At 42.4% G+C, this 20903-nt stretch overlaps 1 protein-coding gene across 2 annotated transcripts in view; it reads left to right on the forward strand.

Moving 5' to 3' along the window:
- The window catches only part of gpm6bb (glycoprotein M6Bb), a 28366-nt gene extending 7474 nt beyond the window's left edge, over positions 1-20892 (forward strand). Inside the window, exons 2-7 of one of the 2 annotated variants that reach the window (XM_079277172.1) lie at positions 13212-13398; positions 14162-14318; positions 14518-14686; positions 16187-16260; positions 16395-16460; positions 18729-20892. In XM_079277172.1, the coding sequence (XP_079133298.1) occupies positions 13212-13398; positions 14162-14318; positions 14518-14686; positions 16187-16260; positions 16395-16460; positions 18729-18878 (803 nt within the window). In that variant the 3' untranslated portion in view covers positions 18879-20892. The other variant, XM_079277173.1, reaches the window with a different exon arrangement.
- Positions 20893-20903: the final 11 nt, after the last annotated feature.

The raw sequence follows: 20903 nt of genomic DNA on the forward strand, positions 1-20903 counted from the left end.
CCATCATGAATCTGAGGACAAACAAATCCCAGCAGGGGTGGAAGTGTCAGGTTCAGGTTGCGGCCGACTCCCTGTCCTTCCAGGATCCAGCCGCGGGACGCAGGGCTTAGAGACAAGAGACAAGAGCCTCGTGGAACAATGGCATTAAAGCGATCTCCGTGTCATCTGCTCTGTTGTCATAGTGCTGGCGATGAATCCTGACACGGTGGAGTCCAAGTGGCTACTATGTCTCACTGGCTGGGGCTAAAAGGAGGAGGTTTCTACTCCTTCTAATGAGGGATGGGGGGGGGGGGACAGAGAAGAGGAGGGTTTTGAAAAGGGTAAAGTCTTGGGTCAAGGGTGAGAGGTTGGCAGCGTGAAGCGGAGGACAATAGGATTGGCGGGTGATACGCAGAGAAAGAAATCCCAGCAGCTGGGATAGACAGAGAGGGTGGGGGCTGTTCATGGGAAGCAACGCCAAGATTAGCTGGAAAGTCTCGTCTAATGTCCCCATGTCTCCGTGCTTCATTATGTCTCTATTGTGTGTGTGTGTGTGTGTGTGCGTGTGTTCACATGCTTTTGCCCTGTGCAAGAAGTAGGAAAATGAAAGACTGTCTCGGGCCCTGTGTTATTTGGCATCTCAGCACCTGGAGTGTGAGAACGTTTGAGTTGTGGAGATTCTAATCAGTGTAAGAATGACGTCTGTAGAAACATTTTGCTTTCAAACTATTTCTAGGTCTCCTGTCACAACATGCTAGATGTTCTTTACAAACATCCATATAAATTCAGTGGTACATTTTTTTTTTAACCCACGTGTCAAATGTCTCATGCCAAAAATACATTTGACTGGAGCTTATTCAGGTTTGACGTTATCATCACTCAATATCAGCATGCTTGTGTTGTTAAATGCCCAAAAGAATATTCATAAATCAATAAAAGTATGTGCACATCTGTAGTACAAGACTAAACAAATAACCTGCTAACTACCTTCAGATTCAAAGTGACTGCCGTCCTGTCATTCCTGGATTATAAAAGGAAACTCAGTGGTCTTTGTCTGGAGCTAAATAAACAAATGCTTACAGTGATGGATATTGTATTTCAAGGATCAACAACACAAAGGGAAGTCCCTGGGGGGCTTATTTATACTCTGTGCAGTTTAATAGGCCGTCAGACATTTAAAATGGCTTTGTAAGGTGCTCAGTGTCAAAATGACTGCAAGGTGGCTGCAGTTTGCCGTTAATCTGTGCAGAGAAAAGATTGCTATAAAGAGTATCGACAGATTAAATCAGGTTAGAATTACATCTGCACCTTAAAGGGCCATAATTGCATGTACACGGAGGAGCTTCAATAAAGTGGCTTTAATCAATATTCTTCAATGGACCACATGAGTATTTGTATGTGGAAGATGTTGCTCATCGTGACAAATCCACAGAACTTTAACACCTGACTTTGCAGTTCTGCTTTGTAGCATCTCTCAGCTCATTGCTTTGGTTTTCGTGGTTTGCAGCTGTTTTCAGTGAATCGCTCTACGCTACCTGCTCAGCAGCAAATGACCGACAAACAAAGATCCCGATTAGCTGGTGACCATAGTGGAACGTGTAGCACCTGAACAGCCAGATATTTCCCTCAAGAGTTTGTGGAGACCAAAAGGAGACCATGTTTCTGCTAGATATAGTATAAGTATATATACTTTGGGGTAAATGCTTTTTTCTCTCACAAATAATCTTTCCTGAAGCTCGTCTATTCTGGGGGAACTGCTGAACCAATGTTGGGGAATAAAAGCGTTTTTTAAAACCCCTATTTTTTCTTAGAGTCAACTCTTCAGGAGTTGCTGGGTATTTTCATTTCCTCCACTTCTTGGCAAAGTATTATCACAATATAGATTGAAAAAGACAAGAGGTTATTATCTAGCATTATTCCAGCTGGATTAAAGAGAGGTGTTTGCTTGCAGTACCTTTTGGCGGGTTCATTGGCTGCATAATGTAAGAGTGGCAGACCACAAAGACGGCAAAAAGCCTCTTCCAGACCGGAGGCGTCATTCAAGTATTTACTGCACGCTGAAAGAGAAAAACAAACAATTATGCAGACCTATATTTTTCTCTAAAATGGCAGCAATACAGCTTGTTGGACGTGGTGGGGTACGATATAAACGCCTTATCTCTCTCTTTTGCTATTTTCAAGGTTTCTGTTTCCTGGCATTGATTTTCTCTTTTGACTCCAGACTGAAATTGTGAAATTCTTAGTGTAAAGGTTTTGACATTGCATTGGTTTTCTGTCCGGCACAAGCCATAGTGGCAGTTTCCAAGGTACTGTAAGCTAGGAAGCCTGGATAATAGGAAGCATCTGTGGCTCTCACTGCAACACACTTAGGCCAAAACCACAATGGCTGTGGAGGTGCCAGAGTCGAGAGGATTGTGAAGTAATTTTTCGATGAAAAACATGGCTGCCAGGCATCCTCGAGTAAGTGTTTTGCTCCATTTCCAGACCTAACACGATAGAGTATCACAAACATGCAATTAGTGAAGCACTGAGTCAGATACTTTGGCCATTGTTTGGTCAAACACTTGTAATTACAATGGAGAGAAAAATTCAATCTGGATTTTCAGCATACACCTTCACATCTTTACAGGGGTTTGGGAGAATACTTTCATATGTGGAAAACATTGTAAGAAGTCTTTTGTGGCTACAAAGGGACCTGTGTGTGTGAAGTCTGATAAACTGCCTCAAGTGATGTCACCTGAGTCAGCATTGGTTGATGCTGAAGACTACAAGTTACAAGTAACACAGTGAGCTTACCGTGTACCGTATCTCAAGGCTACATTAGCTGCTTCTAGCATAATACATCCGAATCGCTGACTCAACTGTTGCATTGTGGGTAATGTAGGTGCCAGGATTCGACAAGGAAGAAGATGAATGCATTGAATTGCATAGACTTTTTGTTTTAAACAGTCCAATGAAAGATAAACATCAAAGGCGGTCATCCAAGTATAAAGGTTGAAAAGCCTTTATTTAAGTATGACACCATAATGATTCAAATACTATTTAACCTTCACTCCACTCCAACCCTGAGTGTATGGAAGATTTATTTTTCCTGCTATACACACAATGTTGATATCCCTTAGTTTATAGCTTCTTGCCAGGGCCAAAGGGAAGCAAAATGATCATTATAAGTCAGACCCCTGTGGTTTTCCATCTCACAATCCACATATTTTGCCGTAATGGACGAGGACAGTCAGCATTTTCATTTCGTTCCATTGCAGAGAGACTTTTCTTCGAAAATATGAATACAATTCATCGGCTCATGTTGGTTGGATTTACATGGATGAATTAGCTGTTCTTCTAGGGTGAATTTGAGTCATGCATTTTGATGTCTTGACTGTTATAACTAATCATATTTCATCACTGAATTGTTGACCAAAATGTGTACAGAATTTGTAATGCGTTTTGTTATTCTGTAGACTCGCAGAGGAAAATGGGTCAACAAAACAAGTGAGTGGATCCGTGCAATGGGCTGGTAGTGTGCTGCTTTTGTAAACCAATCAATGACTTAGATTCAGCACGCCAAACATGACGGCAGACATACAGAGCAGATTGACCGAGGAAAATGGCCTGCATTTAAATCCAGGACAGTAATACCACCACAGTACATTGGAAGGAAATTCACTGACTGCAACAAATTGCCAGAGAATGGTTAACAAGAATCTCTGTCTCCAATGTGGTTATATACCACAACTCACTACAAGAAATGAAATGCTCCAGCTTTTTCCATGAGAGCAGCAAAATATTCCTCATCTGCTGTGGTGGGATGAGCCTGCTTTTCTCAGGCCGTTGCCATGTGCTGGTAAGGAGAACTCGGGCCTGGGCACTTGCCTGCATCCCTGAGAACTCCGTCCTCACTGTGAGCCAAGCAGGTCTTCACGGGTGACTGAACACTGAGGAGCATTCAGGGTCCCCGGTCTCACAGCGTGAAAGGTTGACCCACAATGAAGCCTCCTCCATTTGTATAAGCTTCATCACCATTCAAATTGTGTCCTCAAGTAGGGGAGTGGTGCTGTCTCGACACTGGAGCGGAGCATGCAGCTCTCAGGCTTGGCCTCCTATGTTCACGTGAATATTCCCACAGCCACTCAGTCTGTCACAGTATTTTTGGTAAAGCTCCAATCAGTCTGTTGCTCTTTATCTGTCTAACAATACCGTTCTTGCTTTATTCATTTGTGACGTTCAAGCTTCTTTTCTAGCTCATTGTTTTGATTTGAGGTTATTACATTGACTGTGTTGTTCAGTTTCTCATCTCAAAATCAACCCTGTTGCCAGCAGCAGGCAGCTGTTTCCAGCAAAAGAAAACATGAATACACACTGTGCTACCTGCCCAGGGAGTTGAACATCTAACTACTGAAGAGCGAGATATTAATCTCAAGAGTTGATGAAGACCAGAGCTCAAAGCAGAGCGAATGTCATATTCGTCAGCCAGAACTTTAAATTATTTCTATTGAACACAAAGTAGACGTAATGTTGTACATTTGATTCCTAGAATTAGGTTAATTGCATTCGCTGAGATCATTCGTGCTTCACAATCACTGGCTCATTCACCATTCAGTTGCTTGGCTACTAGCTGACTAGTTATGTAAAACCAAACAGCAACCGTTTACTACAATTGGCTTTCATTGACATGTCTCTGACTGAAACAGGGGCTAAAGCCAAGATTGAGGATATGAAAATCTTTCATAATCAGTGTTTTATTGACTTATTATTTGCCTTCAGAGGAAGATAACAAGCATTGTAACCAAACTATACATGCTGAATTTCTATTTCTGAGCCAACACTGGTTTGACCACACTTTTTCGCCCGAGTCAATGCATGAGATTTCTTCTGTTAAAGAACACTTTGTTGACTTTGGTTTTCCCTAGCTTAAGATCCCAACCAAAAAAACATTATTTTAATTGCAGGGTACATTTGTCTTTTTTTTCCAATCAAAAGCATATGTTTATGCTTATGTTTATGCTGAAAACTCAATCCGACCAGGCCTGATCACATGTTTTGAATTTCCTTTTGCATGTCTGCAATAAACTCAATCATTTTGTTGTTTATTCACATTTAGAAAAGGGTTCAGATGGATCCTTGGCTTGTTGTACTCGGTAATACGGATCTGCCTCTTTGTGGTTAAGTGTGTGACACATTCACTCTTGTGTATCAACGGCTTTTCTTTTGAAGCTTCACTTGAGCTCCTCGTTACGATTAATGGGGAAATCACAAGCACAGCTACCTCGAAATCAGCTGTCGAAATCAAACCACCATCGCTGCTGCTGATGGGCTGGAGGCTCCCTTCCCCACATCACAAGGATGTCAGTTCTCCTGGTGTTTCACAGGGCTGATGATGAAAAAGCTAGAAGATTAGTGCGGCATTTGTTGTTGTGGGATCCCCGCTAAGTTCACTTCCCTGACCCCTGAAGCTCCCCTCCCCTGCTGATCCCCCTCTTCTCTGAGGTCTGGTATCCGTGAGAAGACCCCACTCCAGACCCCTCTCCCCCCTCTGCTGAAAGGCCTTTCTCTCATTAGCATGCCCCCGGGGCTTCTTGCCCTGCTGTTGCCAAACAAACACAGCCAAGATCTTCTCCCCTGTCTCCCTCGCTGTCTGTTTCGCCAATCATCTCTGGCTTATCTTGAACAAGTTGTTTCTCATCGTAAGCATTCTCTATTTTTTCCGACCTTTTTTCAGCATCATGTTTCTGCCGTTAGGATTCTCTGGATTTCCCATTTTCAGATGCTGTTTCCTCTGTTTGTATCAGCCCCGGGGACGCTCTGTGTCCTTGTTAAGGAAATGTAGTTCTGCCTTTCTTTCCTGTGTCCTTTTTATGTGAGTTAGAGGCCACCAGATGGAGGGAAGACGGCGGTCAGAGGTTGCTAATGTATGCTGCAGGAGCAGAGGGCATATGGTGCCAATCAAAAGATGAAGGGCTAACCCCCCCAGCCACACTACACCACCACAGCACGCCCGCGCACACACACACACACTCCCCCTTTCTTGAACTGTGGTCAGATGTGAACTAGAGAGAGGTGATTGTGTGCCTATGTGCTTTCTGTCCCAGCCTGTACAACAGAGAAGGGTTTTCACCCACTCTAATGAAAGGGCCCGTACTCACCCATCTGCACCCGAGCCTGTTCTCATCGGATTGCTATTCAGGGTTGCGCTGCGGTTTCTCAGACAGGCACGCATGAGAGGAGGGAGTGTGTTAAGGGCATGGACGAAGATTTGCTTGTCATTAAGAGGGCACATTAATTTGACTTAGACTGAACCGCAAAACAGTCATAACAAACACCACAGATGCACATTTTGCCTGTGAAACAAGGATTCTACGAGACGTATGACTGGGGCTCAACCACATCTCTTCTGACGAGACCTCTGTCTCTTGTAAAGGAACTGGGATGTACAGTTGAGCGGTGCCTTTGTGAGGCAGGACGAGACGAAAAGAGTGAAAGTAGAGGAAAGAGAGAGAGAGAGAGAGAGAGCGAGAGAGAGAGAGCATAAACGTGCAGGAAGGCGAGGGAGCGAGTAAGGAAGAGAGAATTTGCTGAAAGGAAGCATTTTTGTTGAATGGGAGAAAAACAACCATGGAAACTCCATCAGAAGAAAACCAAGACCAGAGGCTGGACAAAAGAGGTACCAATGAGCGCTCACAAAGAGCCAGTTCAGTTCTTTTCACTACTGTGTTTACTGGGGCTTTAACCTCGTCCAGCCTGCGTGGTTTCACTCTCCACAATAGTTGGGTCGATTCTGCTCAGCAGGGACTTTGTTCATCCTTGTTTCATAATCGCACGTAATCAATGATATTCCAGTTTCCGATTGTGCATCGCCTCTGTCATGCTTCTAGTGTGCTGTTCTTTGCTGCAGTCGTTTGCCTGTGCTTGTTTTATGATCTAGTTCATTGAAGTATGTGGGATGTTTTCAGCAGACATCCCTCGTGCAGCGGAAGGGATGCTGTGATGCCGCTGGTCATCATCATGCTAGTGTCACTTTTAAGGACAATGAGCCTGTTGCAGAATCAACAGCAGATCAATCAAACCTCAGGGTGAGTTTGACTTGTTCTTTCAGGATGGTGGATGATTAATGAGGTGGATGAGGGTCTGGCAAGGACAAAGATAAATGAACCAGACATTACCAGTCTCAGAAATAGACAGCCGTGAGGAGTGTGTACACTCAGGAGAGAGAGAACGTCATTAAATCTGTCTCCTAAACATCTATTTCAGGTAAAATACTGTACATTTAGACCAGCACTTTTCCCAAGAAAGGTTGTGCTTACTAATGTGATAATGCAATACTAATAATAAACTTTCTTTTCTCTGAGTGATATTTAATCATCTCTAAATTTGTATATTAGAAGTTTTTTGTTCCAAAATTGAACATCTAACAAATCATAGCACCTTTGACAATGTTGACAATGTCTGTAACAGAATGGTTACTGCCCCAGTGTCAATCTGTCAGATAATAGAGCAAATGTCCTTCACAGCTTCCCATAGTTCAAGTTTGTTTTGTCTGATCAACAGTTAAAAAACCCCCAAAGTACTTCATTTACAGTGAAATAAAACTGAGAAAATCAGCAAATCCTCACATTTGAGAAGATGGAACCAGCTAATGTTTAGAAGTTTTGCTTGACAACTGACTCAAAAGATTAACCAATTACAAGAATTGTTGTTAATGATTTCTTTCTCCATCAACAATGGTTTATTCCCCCACTCATATATATTTTTTCAACATTTTATGAGGACAGTACAGAGTCCCGAAATGATGGGTGAGAGATGGGGAATGACATGCAACAGACATTGTGATCACACGGTTCGGGCTCTGAGCTATGTCCTTTTTTAAAGGAGCTGTTCCTGAGGCTGGGTCTGGAACCTGTGGGCCTGCAAAGCCCACTGAGACACTCTATGTGATATTGGCCTCCCTATAAAAAGAGTCGACCTGACTTGACACCCATCATTTACTTGCATTTCACACGGTTCATGATCACAAATGTACTCAAACACTCAATTTATGAGCTATTACGGCCATCGTTGCCTTTTATTGTCAATTAGCACATCCACACGTCTCCCTCCCCTCCATTCACACACTGTCATGGTGAGCTGTAGTCAACAGCTATCAGCTGACAGAGTGTAACTTTCCCTCGTTAGAACTCTGAGACCACTTTTTGAAGTATTGGCAGGGTCAGATCTCCCGCGTCCCTTGAGAATGGCCATTAAAGCCATTATGGCATTTTTAAGTCTCCTCTCAAAGTGGAGAGTGTGGAAAATGAGACTGTTTCTCATAAATGGGGTTTTGGCAGCTCACCCCAGTGAAGCAACAAACAACAATACTTAACATTGCTGACACATCTGTCAGCAATGAGGCTGGATGCAAGATTAAAACTGGATGGTGCTTTTTATCGGAGCTGAAAACCAATTTGTTGTTCAGGTCTCAGGGATGAGATGTAAGAGTTGCAATGTTTTCATCTCTGTGTGTGTCCAAGTCTGTGTGCTTGTGAAAGTGGGATGTATTTGTATATAATAGACATACTCTTACTGTGTACATATGGTTATGTGGGGGTTCTATGTGTTTCTATGTGGTTTGTTGTTTGCGTAGGTGGGGTTGTGTTTTTGGCTTGTCATCAAACTAAACAATATTTTTCAAAATGTCTGCTGCTGACTTGATCACACACAGTTGGTATTTCTCAATCGAGGACAATTTTCCACTTTCCATTGAGGGTCCCAGCTGTTGGAAGATTTCAGCTTTGTGGTGTTGACAGGCTGTGTTCACGTGACGTCTGTAGGATGATGGGGGAGGTGATGAAGGTGATGAAGAAGAGCCAGCTGCTGGGGTTAGTGTGACGAGTCTGGGCTCAAGCTAACTGTGATTCGTTTGCATTTCGAGGCATGGATGGATTAACTTATTTGGAGACACTGGGAAAAGCATCTTGTTGGGGCCCCTGTTACCCCCAGTACCCATCAAGTACAGAGCACACAGCACACTATGGCGGCTTCTTGATATTTGTAGGCAAACCCAGATAACAACTTGTTTTCCTTCCTTCCTATTCCTATTATAATTTACATTGTTTTTTTGTACTTGTTGATTCATTGTTTGGAGTCCAAGGAGACATCCTTAAATGTCTTATTCCGTTTGGCCAGCAGTCCAAAACACCAAGATATTTAGTTTACGAGACAAAGAGAACTAGATGACATCGACATGTGAGAAGCTGGACAAATGTTTTTGATTCACCGATTATCAGAAGTTATTTTTCTGTTCAAGTAATTAACCAATTAATTGACGAATTGATGCATCTCTAACTGCTAAAGCAGTACCTGGTCAAGTGTAATTTGGTTAAAAAAAACAGTTTCATTCATGAAAAGGGAACCATGTGAGCACAATATACACTAAAATAGTGAAGATGTATTATGTAATAACGTGTGGCCCAGTTGATATTGTCCTTAAATGATTGTAATTCCATCACAAATTTGCAAGTTATCAAATTACCAAAAACAGGGCACCTTGGTGGTCACCAAACATGAACTGCGGGGACTTTTAGTTGTTCGTTCCCCCTCTCTGTCTCCCCTTTACCCGTCACCCACCCCCATTTACTTGGTCAGCCGAGCTGTGTGTGTTTGTCTTAATGAGCCATCTCATTCACACGTTGGCTGATATGAGCTGCTTTGACAAACAGGATCCTCCCGGAGTGTGAAGTGGCTGCTGTGGCTCATTGTGGCCGAGCTGTGTGCAGTGCTGGAGGGGCACACAGGATGGAGCTCAGCGGTGGGCTTGTCCTGGGCCTCGCGCCTGCGGGCCGGAAGAGCGGGACTGTGGTTCACTGCTATTCTGAACGGCCCCTGAGAGTCCAGTGTGATGGACAGTCCAGGGCTGCACACACTGGCTCTTTGTGTCAGGGCTTCTTGGACTGTGTCTCTATTTTTTTTCTGTCTCTCTCACACAATGTCATAAATGCGCACACACACACACACACTTTTTCTCACACTGGCGTCTTTTTTTTCTCTCCCTCCTCGTGACCCCGATGTGGCAAATGTAGCCTCTGCTGTAAGGCCGGACATTGTCATTACAAACAGTCGCTAACTTGTCTGTGTTTCTCTCTCTCACTCTATTTTTCATTCGATATGTCCTCTTATTTGTGTTCTGTAGCGATGAGATGGAGAGTGGGGATTCTTGAAGTGGTAAGTCTAAACCAGGAGTATTAGTCAGCGGCTGGGAGCATGTGAAAGTCATCAGAGGGAAAAGGCCCAACGTGAACAAGCCAGCAGGATCCATTTAGTACAAGCTTGTTGATGAGAGAGTCACCAGCTCCTACTGTTACTGTCCCCTGTGGAGGAGGATGACTTGAACTAAAGTCTGCCCGCAATATCCTGTACGCTATAAAGTCCCACACAGTACACTCCGATCTGTACTTTGCTGTGTGGCAGATTTACTGATACTGCCTGTCTATTTTATAACTCTAAAATAGACATTACAACTTCCTCTGTCAAATTTTGTGTTACCCATCAGTCTAATTGCAGAATCCATCGTCCTCTTTGAACTGGACTTTGTATTTTGAATTACATTGAACACAAACACATTTTGGAAAAACAAAAGAACATCTGAATAGAGACGTTTCATTTCAAGATTAAAGTTTTACAGTCAATCAAAACAATAGGTAGATGAGAATCTTCTCATCGAAAAAGGAAGTGAATATATGAATTTCCCCAAATTAAATGTATTCCTTTTAACCCAGCCCCACCTCCCTCAAAAGAGAAGGAAAACGAAACAAAGCTGGTTTCAAGAGCTGGTTCTCTGTCTGAATGGTCGGATGCTTTAAAAGCAAACCACCACTGTGGAATGGACACTAATCAAACAGATGGCTTATCGATCGGAATGGTGGCTTTCAAACATAAACGATGTTTTGTCTCTCTAAGTGCTCCAAGTTAGACAAGCATGACGAACGCAAACATGTCAGTCTGACCTTGTCCGTGACGGGCTCCAGGGGAGGGTGGTGCAATGGTCAACACGACATTTTAAAGCATTTCATACATTCAGTATCGACAGTTTTGGTTCTTATAGCTGAAGAATTCCCAGTCTGTGATCGTTTTTTTTCTTCCATTTTCACAATCAGACCATCGAGGCAGACTGACAGATATCGTGGCATCCGGCACCATTCTATCCACTTCTACACAAATGATCTAATGGGACGAGTGACGCATATATAAAGACAGGGTTTGAAGGCAAACAGACACATAATGAGTTGGGGCGGTCATGCTGATTTTCATCCATGACATGTCGCAATTGATTACAATCAAATGAATTGACAGTAAACCATTGAGACTTGTGACTGCCTCTGCCATTCATTAAATGCACATTAAATACAAGAGATTTGGTAATAGGCCTACTTTTCATATGGAAACATTTCTTTTCTTCAGGAGGGCAAACAGTGAGAGCTGGTGGATTTAGAGCAAAGACACAGTCTGCTAGCTGGATCAGGACTACCTGACAGTGGCATCCGGTACTAGATCAGTTCTTCCTTTAAATGAACTCGATTCACTTTGCAGCTGGGCTCAATATCCTGTGGAGCTCTGCGCTCTGACTCCCAGCAGCCCACTCCCCCTCCCCCTACATGTTCATCAGAGAAATGTGGGCTGCGGTAGAAGTTAGCGACTCTGCTGTGGGCACACTCATTGAGTTGAGGTTAACATGCTGCCATGGCAACTCCCATTCTCCCACCATGGGACAGAAATGTTTTTATCTCCCCGTACTACACAAACAGTCAGGATAAAGCGTCCGACTGCAGAAGTGTTGACCCAGCAGCAGTATATCCGTTTTAAACTCCTTTTGTTACGGCAAAGAGCACAAACACAGATGAACTTTCAGGATCCAAGTCGAATTTTTGGTCTGCTTTTCTTCAAGAAAAACACAAATAAGTGTTGAGGATATGCTCAGCAGCCTCGCGTTTCCTGTTTCCTACATTCAAGACAGAGCAGCTAGATAAGAAATGTAGGCCTACCCATTAGCCTCTGCTCACCCTATCTACAACTCTGTCTCCACGCTATATGTTTTCTACTACATTATCGTTGTCTTGTTTCTATTACATACAGTAGGCTGTGCTTAGATAACGGTGCATTTGCAAAAGTCTGTTCTGTGTTATCATTTTGGCCACGTGGGGAGCAGAACAGTTAGCAGATATGGCAAACTTGTTATTAAACAATTGCTTATTAACATATCCAGCAAATGCGGAGTAACATTAATATTCATTCGGAGATGTGTTTGTGTGTCCAGTGCTCGCTCTCCGTCTAGCTCTGTTTTACTACCAGTGACCTTTGTGACATATACAGTCGTTTCATCCATTGTTAATGTAAAAGTATTGATTAAAGCAGCTTTCAACACTTTAGTTTCCATGTGACATCAGGCATATGTGAGAGCTATGAGGAGCATAAACAACCAACGATTTGGATGTCCTATGACTCAACAACATCCTGTCAGACACACATGTGGATCTGATTGGAAGCACACTGTGGTTTTGTTTGCATGCATCCACAAATACAGCATTGTGGTGACCGGCTCCATTTCACGAGGTATAACAACACACTGAATGAGGCAGATCCATCTGGGTCACTTCATACCCTCATTGTGAGTTGCCATTGATTTCCATTACAGCTTGGCTGACAGTCATTGATCTGACCTGCTGGATGGACATTAGTGCCCTTTAAGTGTGGTGATGAATTGTCAGATGAAACAGTAAAGGCAATGTAGACTGTAAAAAGCCGCAAGCAGCACACTGGACTGTTGCCGCTGGGAGTTGACATAGTAGAAGTCTTGAAAGGAAGCATGACCATGGATACATTTTCTGAAACTTATTTTGAAACGGACTTGTCTGCTCTGTCTTTGTCAGTTCCTTTGTTCTTGAGATGTAGTCGTGAAAAGCCTGTGTTTCTGTTCTTTGATGAGTCATGATGCCAGACAAAATGTCCTTTGGTGTCTGGGATAGGCTTGATGCATAAATGAATGACTCATGTGAATATTCATCTCATACTTCATCCCCCTGAGATCACTTCCTGTCCTGCAAGTTAATCCCTTTTATGGAATTGGGGGCTGCTGTTTACTGTTGCCTTTTAAAGCAAAACATTTTGGCATAAAACACTGCTGATGCATGATATCCATATCCAACACTGCATGATATCCAACGACACTTGTCGCTGACCTAGTTTGTCTGTCTTTTTTTTCCCCACAGGCTGCTTTGAGTGCTGCATCAAATGTCTAGGCGGGGTGCCGTATGCGTCGCTGGTGGCTACAATCCTCTGCTTCTCTGGCGTCGCCCTGTTCTGCGGATGTGGCCATGTGGCTCTCACTGGCACCGTGGCCATCCTGGAAAGCCACTTCTCCAAAGTCACCAGTGATCATGCCATGCTGACTGATGTGTAAGTGACCTCGTATGTGTGTGCTACATGGCTGCTTATAATGCTTGCCTGTGCTGTGTCTGATAATTACAAAATATTGTGGTTTTTTTCATGTCATAGTAGGATCTATTCCACTGAAAGTGTGCTCTTACGTAACCGTCACAATAAAGAGAGGTCTAAAAGTAAGATGGAGCTCACTTTTAATGAAGGTGACTTTATGTAGGCTATATTTAGCTGATTCACCTCGTCCCGAAGAACAGTCCTAATATGGCTCTTTTTTATTTTGAAGTTGAAGTGGATCCATTAGTCGAGACAATAAAAATGGAATTACAAGAGACAGGACTGCACATATGTTTTATGTTGGCGTAGATTCGGAGTGCACTGTTTAATTTAAGATGTCTGCAGGGGCAGTCTGTCTCCTGGCAGATTATTTCCAGAGACATGTATCACCTGTTATCTCCACATTTGGGCTAAGTGTCTCTCTTTACTTCTTAGGGATGCTGGATCCCTATCTTAATCATAAACATCAGTTTCATGATCTGATTAATACGCCAGCCCAGGTTACTCGTGTTTTCAAGATTGCATGCAAGTTATAAGTTGTAAATGATTGTAAGCAGCTATTTCCGCGGTAGGTCATGGTATTACTTTACCTGACATTTGTAGTGGGTCTCTCCAGGTGTTAAGTTTGGAGGCTAAAAGCATCGATTTTTGCGTACTTTGTTTTTTAACCTGTTGCAGCTTTACAGGCACGACTTGGCTCATGTGTGACATTGCTCTTTAACAGAATACAGCTGATGCAGTATGTCATCTATGGCATTGCGTCGTTTTTCTTCCTGTATGGGATCATCCTGCTCGCTGAGGGCTTCTACACAACCAGTGCAGTGAAAGAACTGCACAGCGAGTTCAAGACCACCATCTGTGGACGCTGCATCAGTGGAATGGTATGTCAGTACAACCACACTGCTGTGTCCGACCGGAATTTTTAAACACAGAGCACTTAATCAAAAAGGTTTCATGCCATGTGATTAAAATAAAAGATACATAGAAATGTGTTCCTTATAGGAAAAAAGTATGAGAGAAAAGAAAGCGCATTAGCACGAGGAGGGGGAGCGTAACATTGTGCCATGTCTGTGTCCTCAGTTTGTGTTCCTCACATACATTCTGGGTGTGGCCTGGCTCGGTGTGTTCGGCTTCTCCGCCGTGCCGGTCTTCCTCTTCTATAACATGTGGTCTACCTGTGCCACCATGAGGTCTCCCATGGCCAACCTCACCAACATTGATTCCATCTGTGTGGATGTTCGTCAGTACGGTAAGCGAATAGCACTTTGTGCAAGATCTGATCTACTGGGGGTCCTGACCCCTGATATAAACAATAACTTAAGCTTAAAAGTGCATCTGCTTTGTTTCTCCTTTTCCTGAAAGATATCCTCCAGCATATTACTTTTGCACTTCCTTAAAGTTTGTGAACTTGCAGGGGACAGATGAAAATAAGAGAATGCTTCAAATCAAAGCGACAGAGGCCGAGCCATCATATCTCTTATGCTGCGTTCACACCGGTCGCGTTGATTTTTTGACGCGCGTCGAGATTACATACAAAGTCTATGCACAGACGCGATGAGACTGGCACGCCGCGATTTTGCGATGGCGCGGCGCGTTGGACGCGTTGGACGCCGCAAAATCGGCAAGGCGCGAGTTGAAATTTTTCAACTTCAGCGACATAATCGCGTGACGCTGTGGCGCGATAGCCTATCAGCGTTGAGTTGCTCCCCCTGTCATCACTGACTTCCTGCCGTTGTTGAATCAGGAAATAAATCCTGTAGCCGTCTGTGTTCACCCAGAGCTCTACGATACCTCATATCAACAGAGACCGGACCAAACTATGTGTATACATGTGTGTGTGTGTAAACCATACGGTACAAACAATGAATAGACGCTGCCGTATTTACGTCTACGCGACGTTATTGAGTGCTGCTGGAGCTGCTACGATGTTAGCATAGCCTAGCACCGATCCATCAGAGCTCCATTGAGAAGACAAGTAGCCTACAAATCGGTATCATTACGTAGTTATTTCGGAGTCCCCTTTTTGTCGGTTTATTTTCGCTGCAGACGTAAATACTGCAGCGTCTATTCATTGTTTGTACCGTATGGTTTACACACACACATGTATACACATAGTTTGGTCCGGTCTCTGTTGATATGAGGTATCGTAGAGCTCTGGGTGAACACAGACGGCTACAGGATTTATTTCCTGATTCAACAACGGCAGGAAGTCAGTGATGCCAAGGGGAGCAACTCAACGCTGATAGGCTATCGCGCCACAGCGTCACGCGATTATTTTGCAGAAGTTGAAAAATTTCAACTCGCGCGTTGGCGATTTTGCGGCGTCCGACGCAAAAACGCGTCCGACGCAAAAACGCGTCCAACGCATCGCAAAATCGCGGCGCGCCAGTCTCATCACGTCTGTGCATAGACTTTGTATGTAATCTCGACGCGTGTCAAAAAATCAACGCGACCGGTGTGAACGCAGCATTAGTCATAGGTCAGGTTCTAAAACACCGGATCGTACACTTCCTGTATTGCAACTTGACTGCATCTTTCATTACACCCTCCCTGACTGGCTTCCAATCAGAATTAGGAATGATCTTCATGTGTACAATTGGTGGAGTGCCTCTTTTTTTCGGATATATATTTTTTCTTTAATTGTGTTTTGCTCAATTCATAGTATTGGACAGTTTGATCATAATTTACGTGGTGCAATGACGGAAGTAGAATGAGTGTATTTGAAAACCTGTGAATTTCATGGCTCCAGGAATTATCCCATGGAATGCCACACCTGGCAAGGCCTGTGGATCTACGCTAGGTGACATCTGTGACACGAGTGAGGTAAGAGGTTGTTTTCTAACCAATCACATTCCTACTAATGGCATAGATACATCAGAGAATGACAGCAGCAGTATATGTCATGGACATCATGTATTTAAACGGGATAATAATCACTGTTTGTTATCTTTTTCCAGTTCTACCTGTCTTATCACCTATACATCGTAGCCTGCGCCGGGGCAGGAGCCACTGTGATCGCTCTGGTAAGCTTCCCTCCGGTCTCTCCATCCTCTCCCTTTAGTCCATTTTTGCACGGTTTGTATCGGCAGATCATGTGTCAAGTGCTCCTCTTCTCATTCCCATACCAAGGAAGAGTACACACAGGCTTTTCCTCAGCTCCAATTCCATTTGCTGTTCCCCATCTGCTTAGATGCACATGGCCCTGTTTTTATAATATGGATGGAAGAGAGCACAGTTTGGGCTTATGTTTTTGTACCATAAAAGACTGTAATTTAAAAAAAAAGGTTTAAATTATAAAATCACAAATAGGATTTTTTTTTAACTACACTCACATTTTTTTTCCTGAACTTTTTACTGCTATAAAATTATTGGTCACTTTACTAACTTGTCAGAGTCGTGACGAGGAGGTCACCGGCATGTTGTCTTACAACCTTTTCTGTTCTCTTCCACCAGCTGATCTACATGATGGCTACCACTTATAACTTTGCTGTTTTGAAGTTTAAAAGTCGAGAAGACTGCTGCACTAAGTTTTAATCTGTTTCAAGAGCACAGTACAGCATTTGAGGCTGTCATCTATTAGAGGCAGTTGCCACTGACAAAAATCAAACTAAAAAAACAACAACCTGAAAATAGGAAAAACCAACATCTCTCCATTAGTAATCACATGAAGTGTAAATAGCTGACTGTGTGCTTCCTTTAGGGATATTGCTTGTCTGAGGACACCCGATGAAAGCTGTCTCCAGATTGGGGTGGTGTTTTGTTGGCTGGTTTGTTCTGCTTTCTTTGGCACTCACTTATAGGAATGTGTCACCATCAGATTTTATAGAAATGTGCACAGCTAGAAATCCACAACACATTTCTTTTTTTATATTTGTAATGCTTGAAGCTGAGTTTTAACCTGCACAAACCCTTACAGTATTTAGCTTGCAGCATTAATGGACGAGCATCAGTTGACTCCAATAGGCGCTGAAATGCGAATTTGTGCACAAACTCCTGAGGCACTTGTGGAACTCTATGTAAGACTGTTGCACAGGCACAATTTTAGAAATAATCCAAGTTGGACATGAGACCATCAACGCTGCACCAAGCCAATACAGATGAACAGAATACAGCTCTGAAATGAGTCCGTGAGGACATCTGATGACAAATATTTAAGGTGTTTTTGAATGCCAGATTATCAGCTTTGGTGAGGATGAATTCCAGCGATAAATCTGTAAAAGGACCAGCTACAGAGGCAAAGTGCCTTGTCCTTATATTTCTTTGGTTTCTTCGCCTTAAAATGTTGGCACTGACTCCTGAAACCATGAAGCGTTACGCAGAGAATATTCAGTATTATTTCCTTTGTCACAAGTTAGATTCTAAACTGAACGAAAACCCTTTCATCAACTGTATTCTGCTGATGAATATTGTGGTGATCAGTTGTGTTTGTTGTAGATTTCAAAGTAACTGCACATACCTAGCACAGCACACTATGAAGGGTTAGGCCAGTACCAGGAGTATACTTCTGCATGAGGCCCTCAGCTTCACTTTATTTCATGTATTTCATAAATAAATAAGAAATGATCCTTTGTAGAGTAAATGTGTTTTTTTTTCTATGAGGGCTGATGCTGGAATAGCCTCAGCTATGAAGTTGATGTTTTGTTTCCTACATTTTCCTTTTATTCTTTCTCAAAGTGCCATTTAAGAGCCGTTTGTTTTGATCTTAACACTGAGCCTGCATGCTTACATTTTTTTCAGATGCTTTGATCTGTTTATAGTTACTTATACTCCATATTTCATATATTTAATTTTCTGCTAAGTTTTTGAAGACTGTAGCTTTTACTTTCTATATAAAATAAACAATCTTTGTTGACAAAAGTATTCCTACTTGGTCTATTTCTTATAAATCCTACAGCAAGATGCAGTAATACTGAACCGCATAATGCATCAGGGTCAGACTCACAAAATCTCATGCTTTGCACTAACTTCAAGCTTTTGCAGCTGCATACAACTCACACGCACAACCTGTGGCTCTCTTTCTCTTTAACTCATCCTAACACCTTAAACGTGTCACTTCTGTAGTATTGTGCGTAGCAAGATAACAGCATAACTCCAGTATTAGTTATGATTGTAACAGCAATGTTACGAGTCATTTTCAGTGATGTCTTTTGTCACCCTTGTTTAAGTCTTTTGAAGAACTTAACTTTGTGTTTGTGTATGTCCGTGATGTACATACTGTAGCTCTGACTCCTGTAGCTTGCTTTGCATCTTTGACATGCTCACCGGCCATCCACCTCACCCTTCTCTTCCAGATCCACTTCCTCATGATTCTCTCAGCAAACTGGGCCTACCTTAAGGATGCCAGTCAAATGCATGCCTACCAAGACATCAAAATGAAGGAAGAGCGGGAGCTGCAGGACATCACGTCACGCTCAAAGGAATGCCTCAATTCCTACACATGAGGATACACACTCACAATCCATACGAACCCTCCCCCCACACACACACACACACACACACACACACACACACACACACACACACACACACACACACACACTTCAAGACACACAGACACTGCAGCCAACCACTGTGGCCCCTTTGGTCCAAGATGACGCTCGGCTAAAATAACCTGCCATCTGCCCTGACACTGTGCAGTACTAACCAGGCTCCTAACAAACTAATGCATCAGTGTTGCTTTCTGCACTAACTCACCAAGAAGTGTTTCGGAACTGCTCCTTAAAATTTCATTCATGCTTTTTTATTTTTTTTTTCTGAAAGGAAAAACAACAGGTTTGAATTCTGATATTCACGTAGTGTTTGATTTTCTCTTGCCCTTTTTTTATCTCCAGTTTTTTGCTGGCAAAGCTTGAGAGGTTGCACTATTCTTATACAACGCATAACGATGACATGCTGTTTTTCCGTCTTGCTCTGTCTTTCTTCTGAGCTGCGGCGGCCACTTTTCAACAAAGGAATGTAACATTTTACTTGTTTGCTCTTTTTTTCCAATCAGAAATGCAGATTAATTATACACAACATGAAAGGCCTTACATTTAAAGTCGGTGTGTCACGCCTAGATAGCATGTCAGAAGAACCGTCAAATCATAATGTACTGACACAAGACTGCGTCAGAAGATTTTTTACTTTAACTTCACAACCCTGTTCTGTTGTAAAAGTAAAAAAATACTGAACCGAGTGATAATATGTGTGTTAATAATTGGCTCTAGATTCTAATTTCCCATTGTACAGCTAATTAAAAGTCACTCAGAACATTCATGGCCTCCATTAACACTACCTCAGGTGTGCACTAGAGCCTATGGAACAATTTAACTGGAACAAGCATTTGTAAAATGATGGTTTTGAAATCCCCATCATAATCACACGCTCCTCAACATCACAGTACCGGTATCTTAGATTTAACCTTTACAGATCAATCATCAGACAAAAGCATCTTCGGTATATCTTTAAAGTTTGGACCATGTATATTCATTAATGCAAATGGGAAAAGATCAAGGCAGCCTTTTAGCGTGTAACAAGTTCAAATGTTAACTTGTTACAAGTCAGGATTCTTAGTGCGTTTTTCTTATTTTGAAAGATAAAAATTACTTCATTTTTGTTCTTAATTTTCTATTATTGCACCTGTTTTGATGTGCAAATGTCATAATGCTGACATAATTACTCATGTAATCTTTTGTTTCTATTCGTTGAGTTACTGGTTTCTTTGTTGCATGAAGACAACCGTTTCTGCAGTGACATGTGATGTGCAGTCATGTATGCTGACATCAGTAGTAGGCAGTGTTTGCCTGTTTCCTTTTTATTCTGCATACAAATGAATCCATTTTTATGTATAATTAGTTATAGTGCTTCTTTTTTCTTCAAGTCAAAGGTATATGAGTCTTATATTAGTTTGTTGCCTCATAGTATACCTGTATTTTCTATGAATGTCAAGGGCTTCCTCTACTTACTGATGCTCAACTTTGAATTCACCTTTCAAATAACAAATAGTTGCAACACCTGTCATTTATAAAATTGTACGGCAACCTAAATGGTAAATTTAGCCAAAGTATGAACGCCATTAAGTTTTACTCAGTATCTGGGAGATGTTGGTGGACAGAACCTGCATAGTTCTCTGCAGGACTAATGGCCACAGGTGCACAGTGGCCAAGGAGCAAGATGTGAGATGTACATGAAGATGATGTACATCTCATGTGTGCTGTGTTTCCTGTTGAATGAACCAAAAACTAAAGAATAGAGGCTACCTATCAATCACCAGGAGGACAACAATCCAGCATCCTGTCTGACTGAAAACCCCTTCATGACATTACTCAACTGGCCTGTTGACGGTTTTTATGAATAAAAGAATAAAAATACTCTGTTGTGATGTTGTTTCTTATGTGTAATAGAAAGATCTTGTTTTGAGGGTGTATAGTCAATCCAAATAAATTAAATTAAATTTAAAAAATCCAATATGATTTATTCAAGCATAC

Source organism: Melanostigma gelatinosum (assembly GCF_949748355.1).
Source record: "Melanostigma gelatinosum genome assembly, chromosome: 10".
Lineage (NCBI taxonomy): Eukaryota > Metazoa > Chordata > Actinopteri > Perciformes > Zoarcidae > Melanostigma > Melanostigma gelatinosum.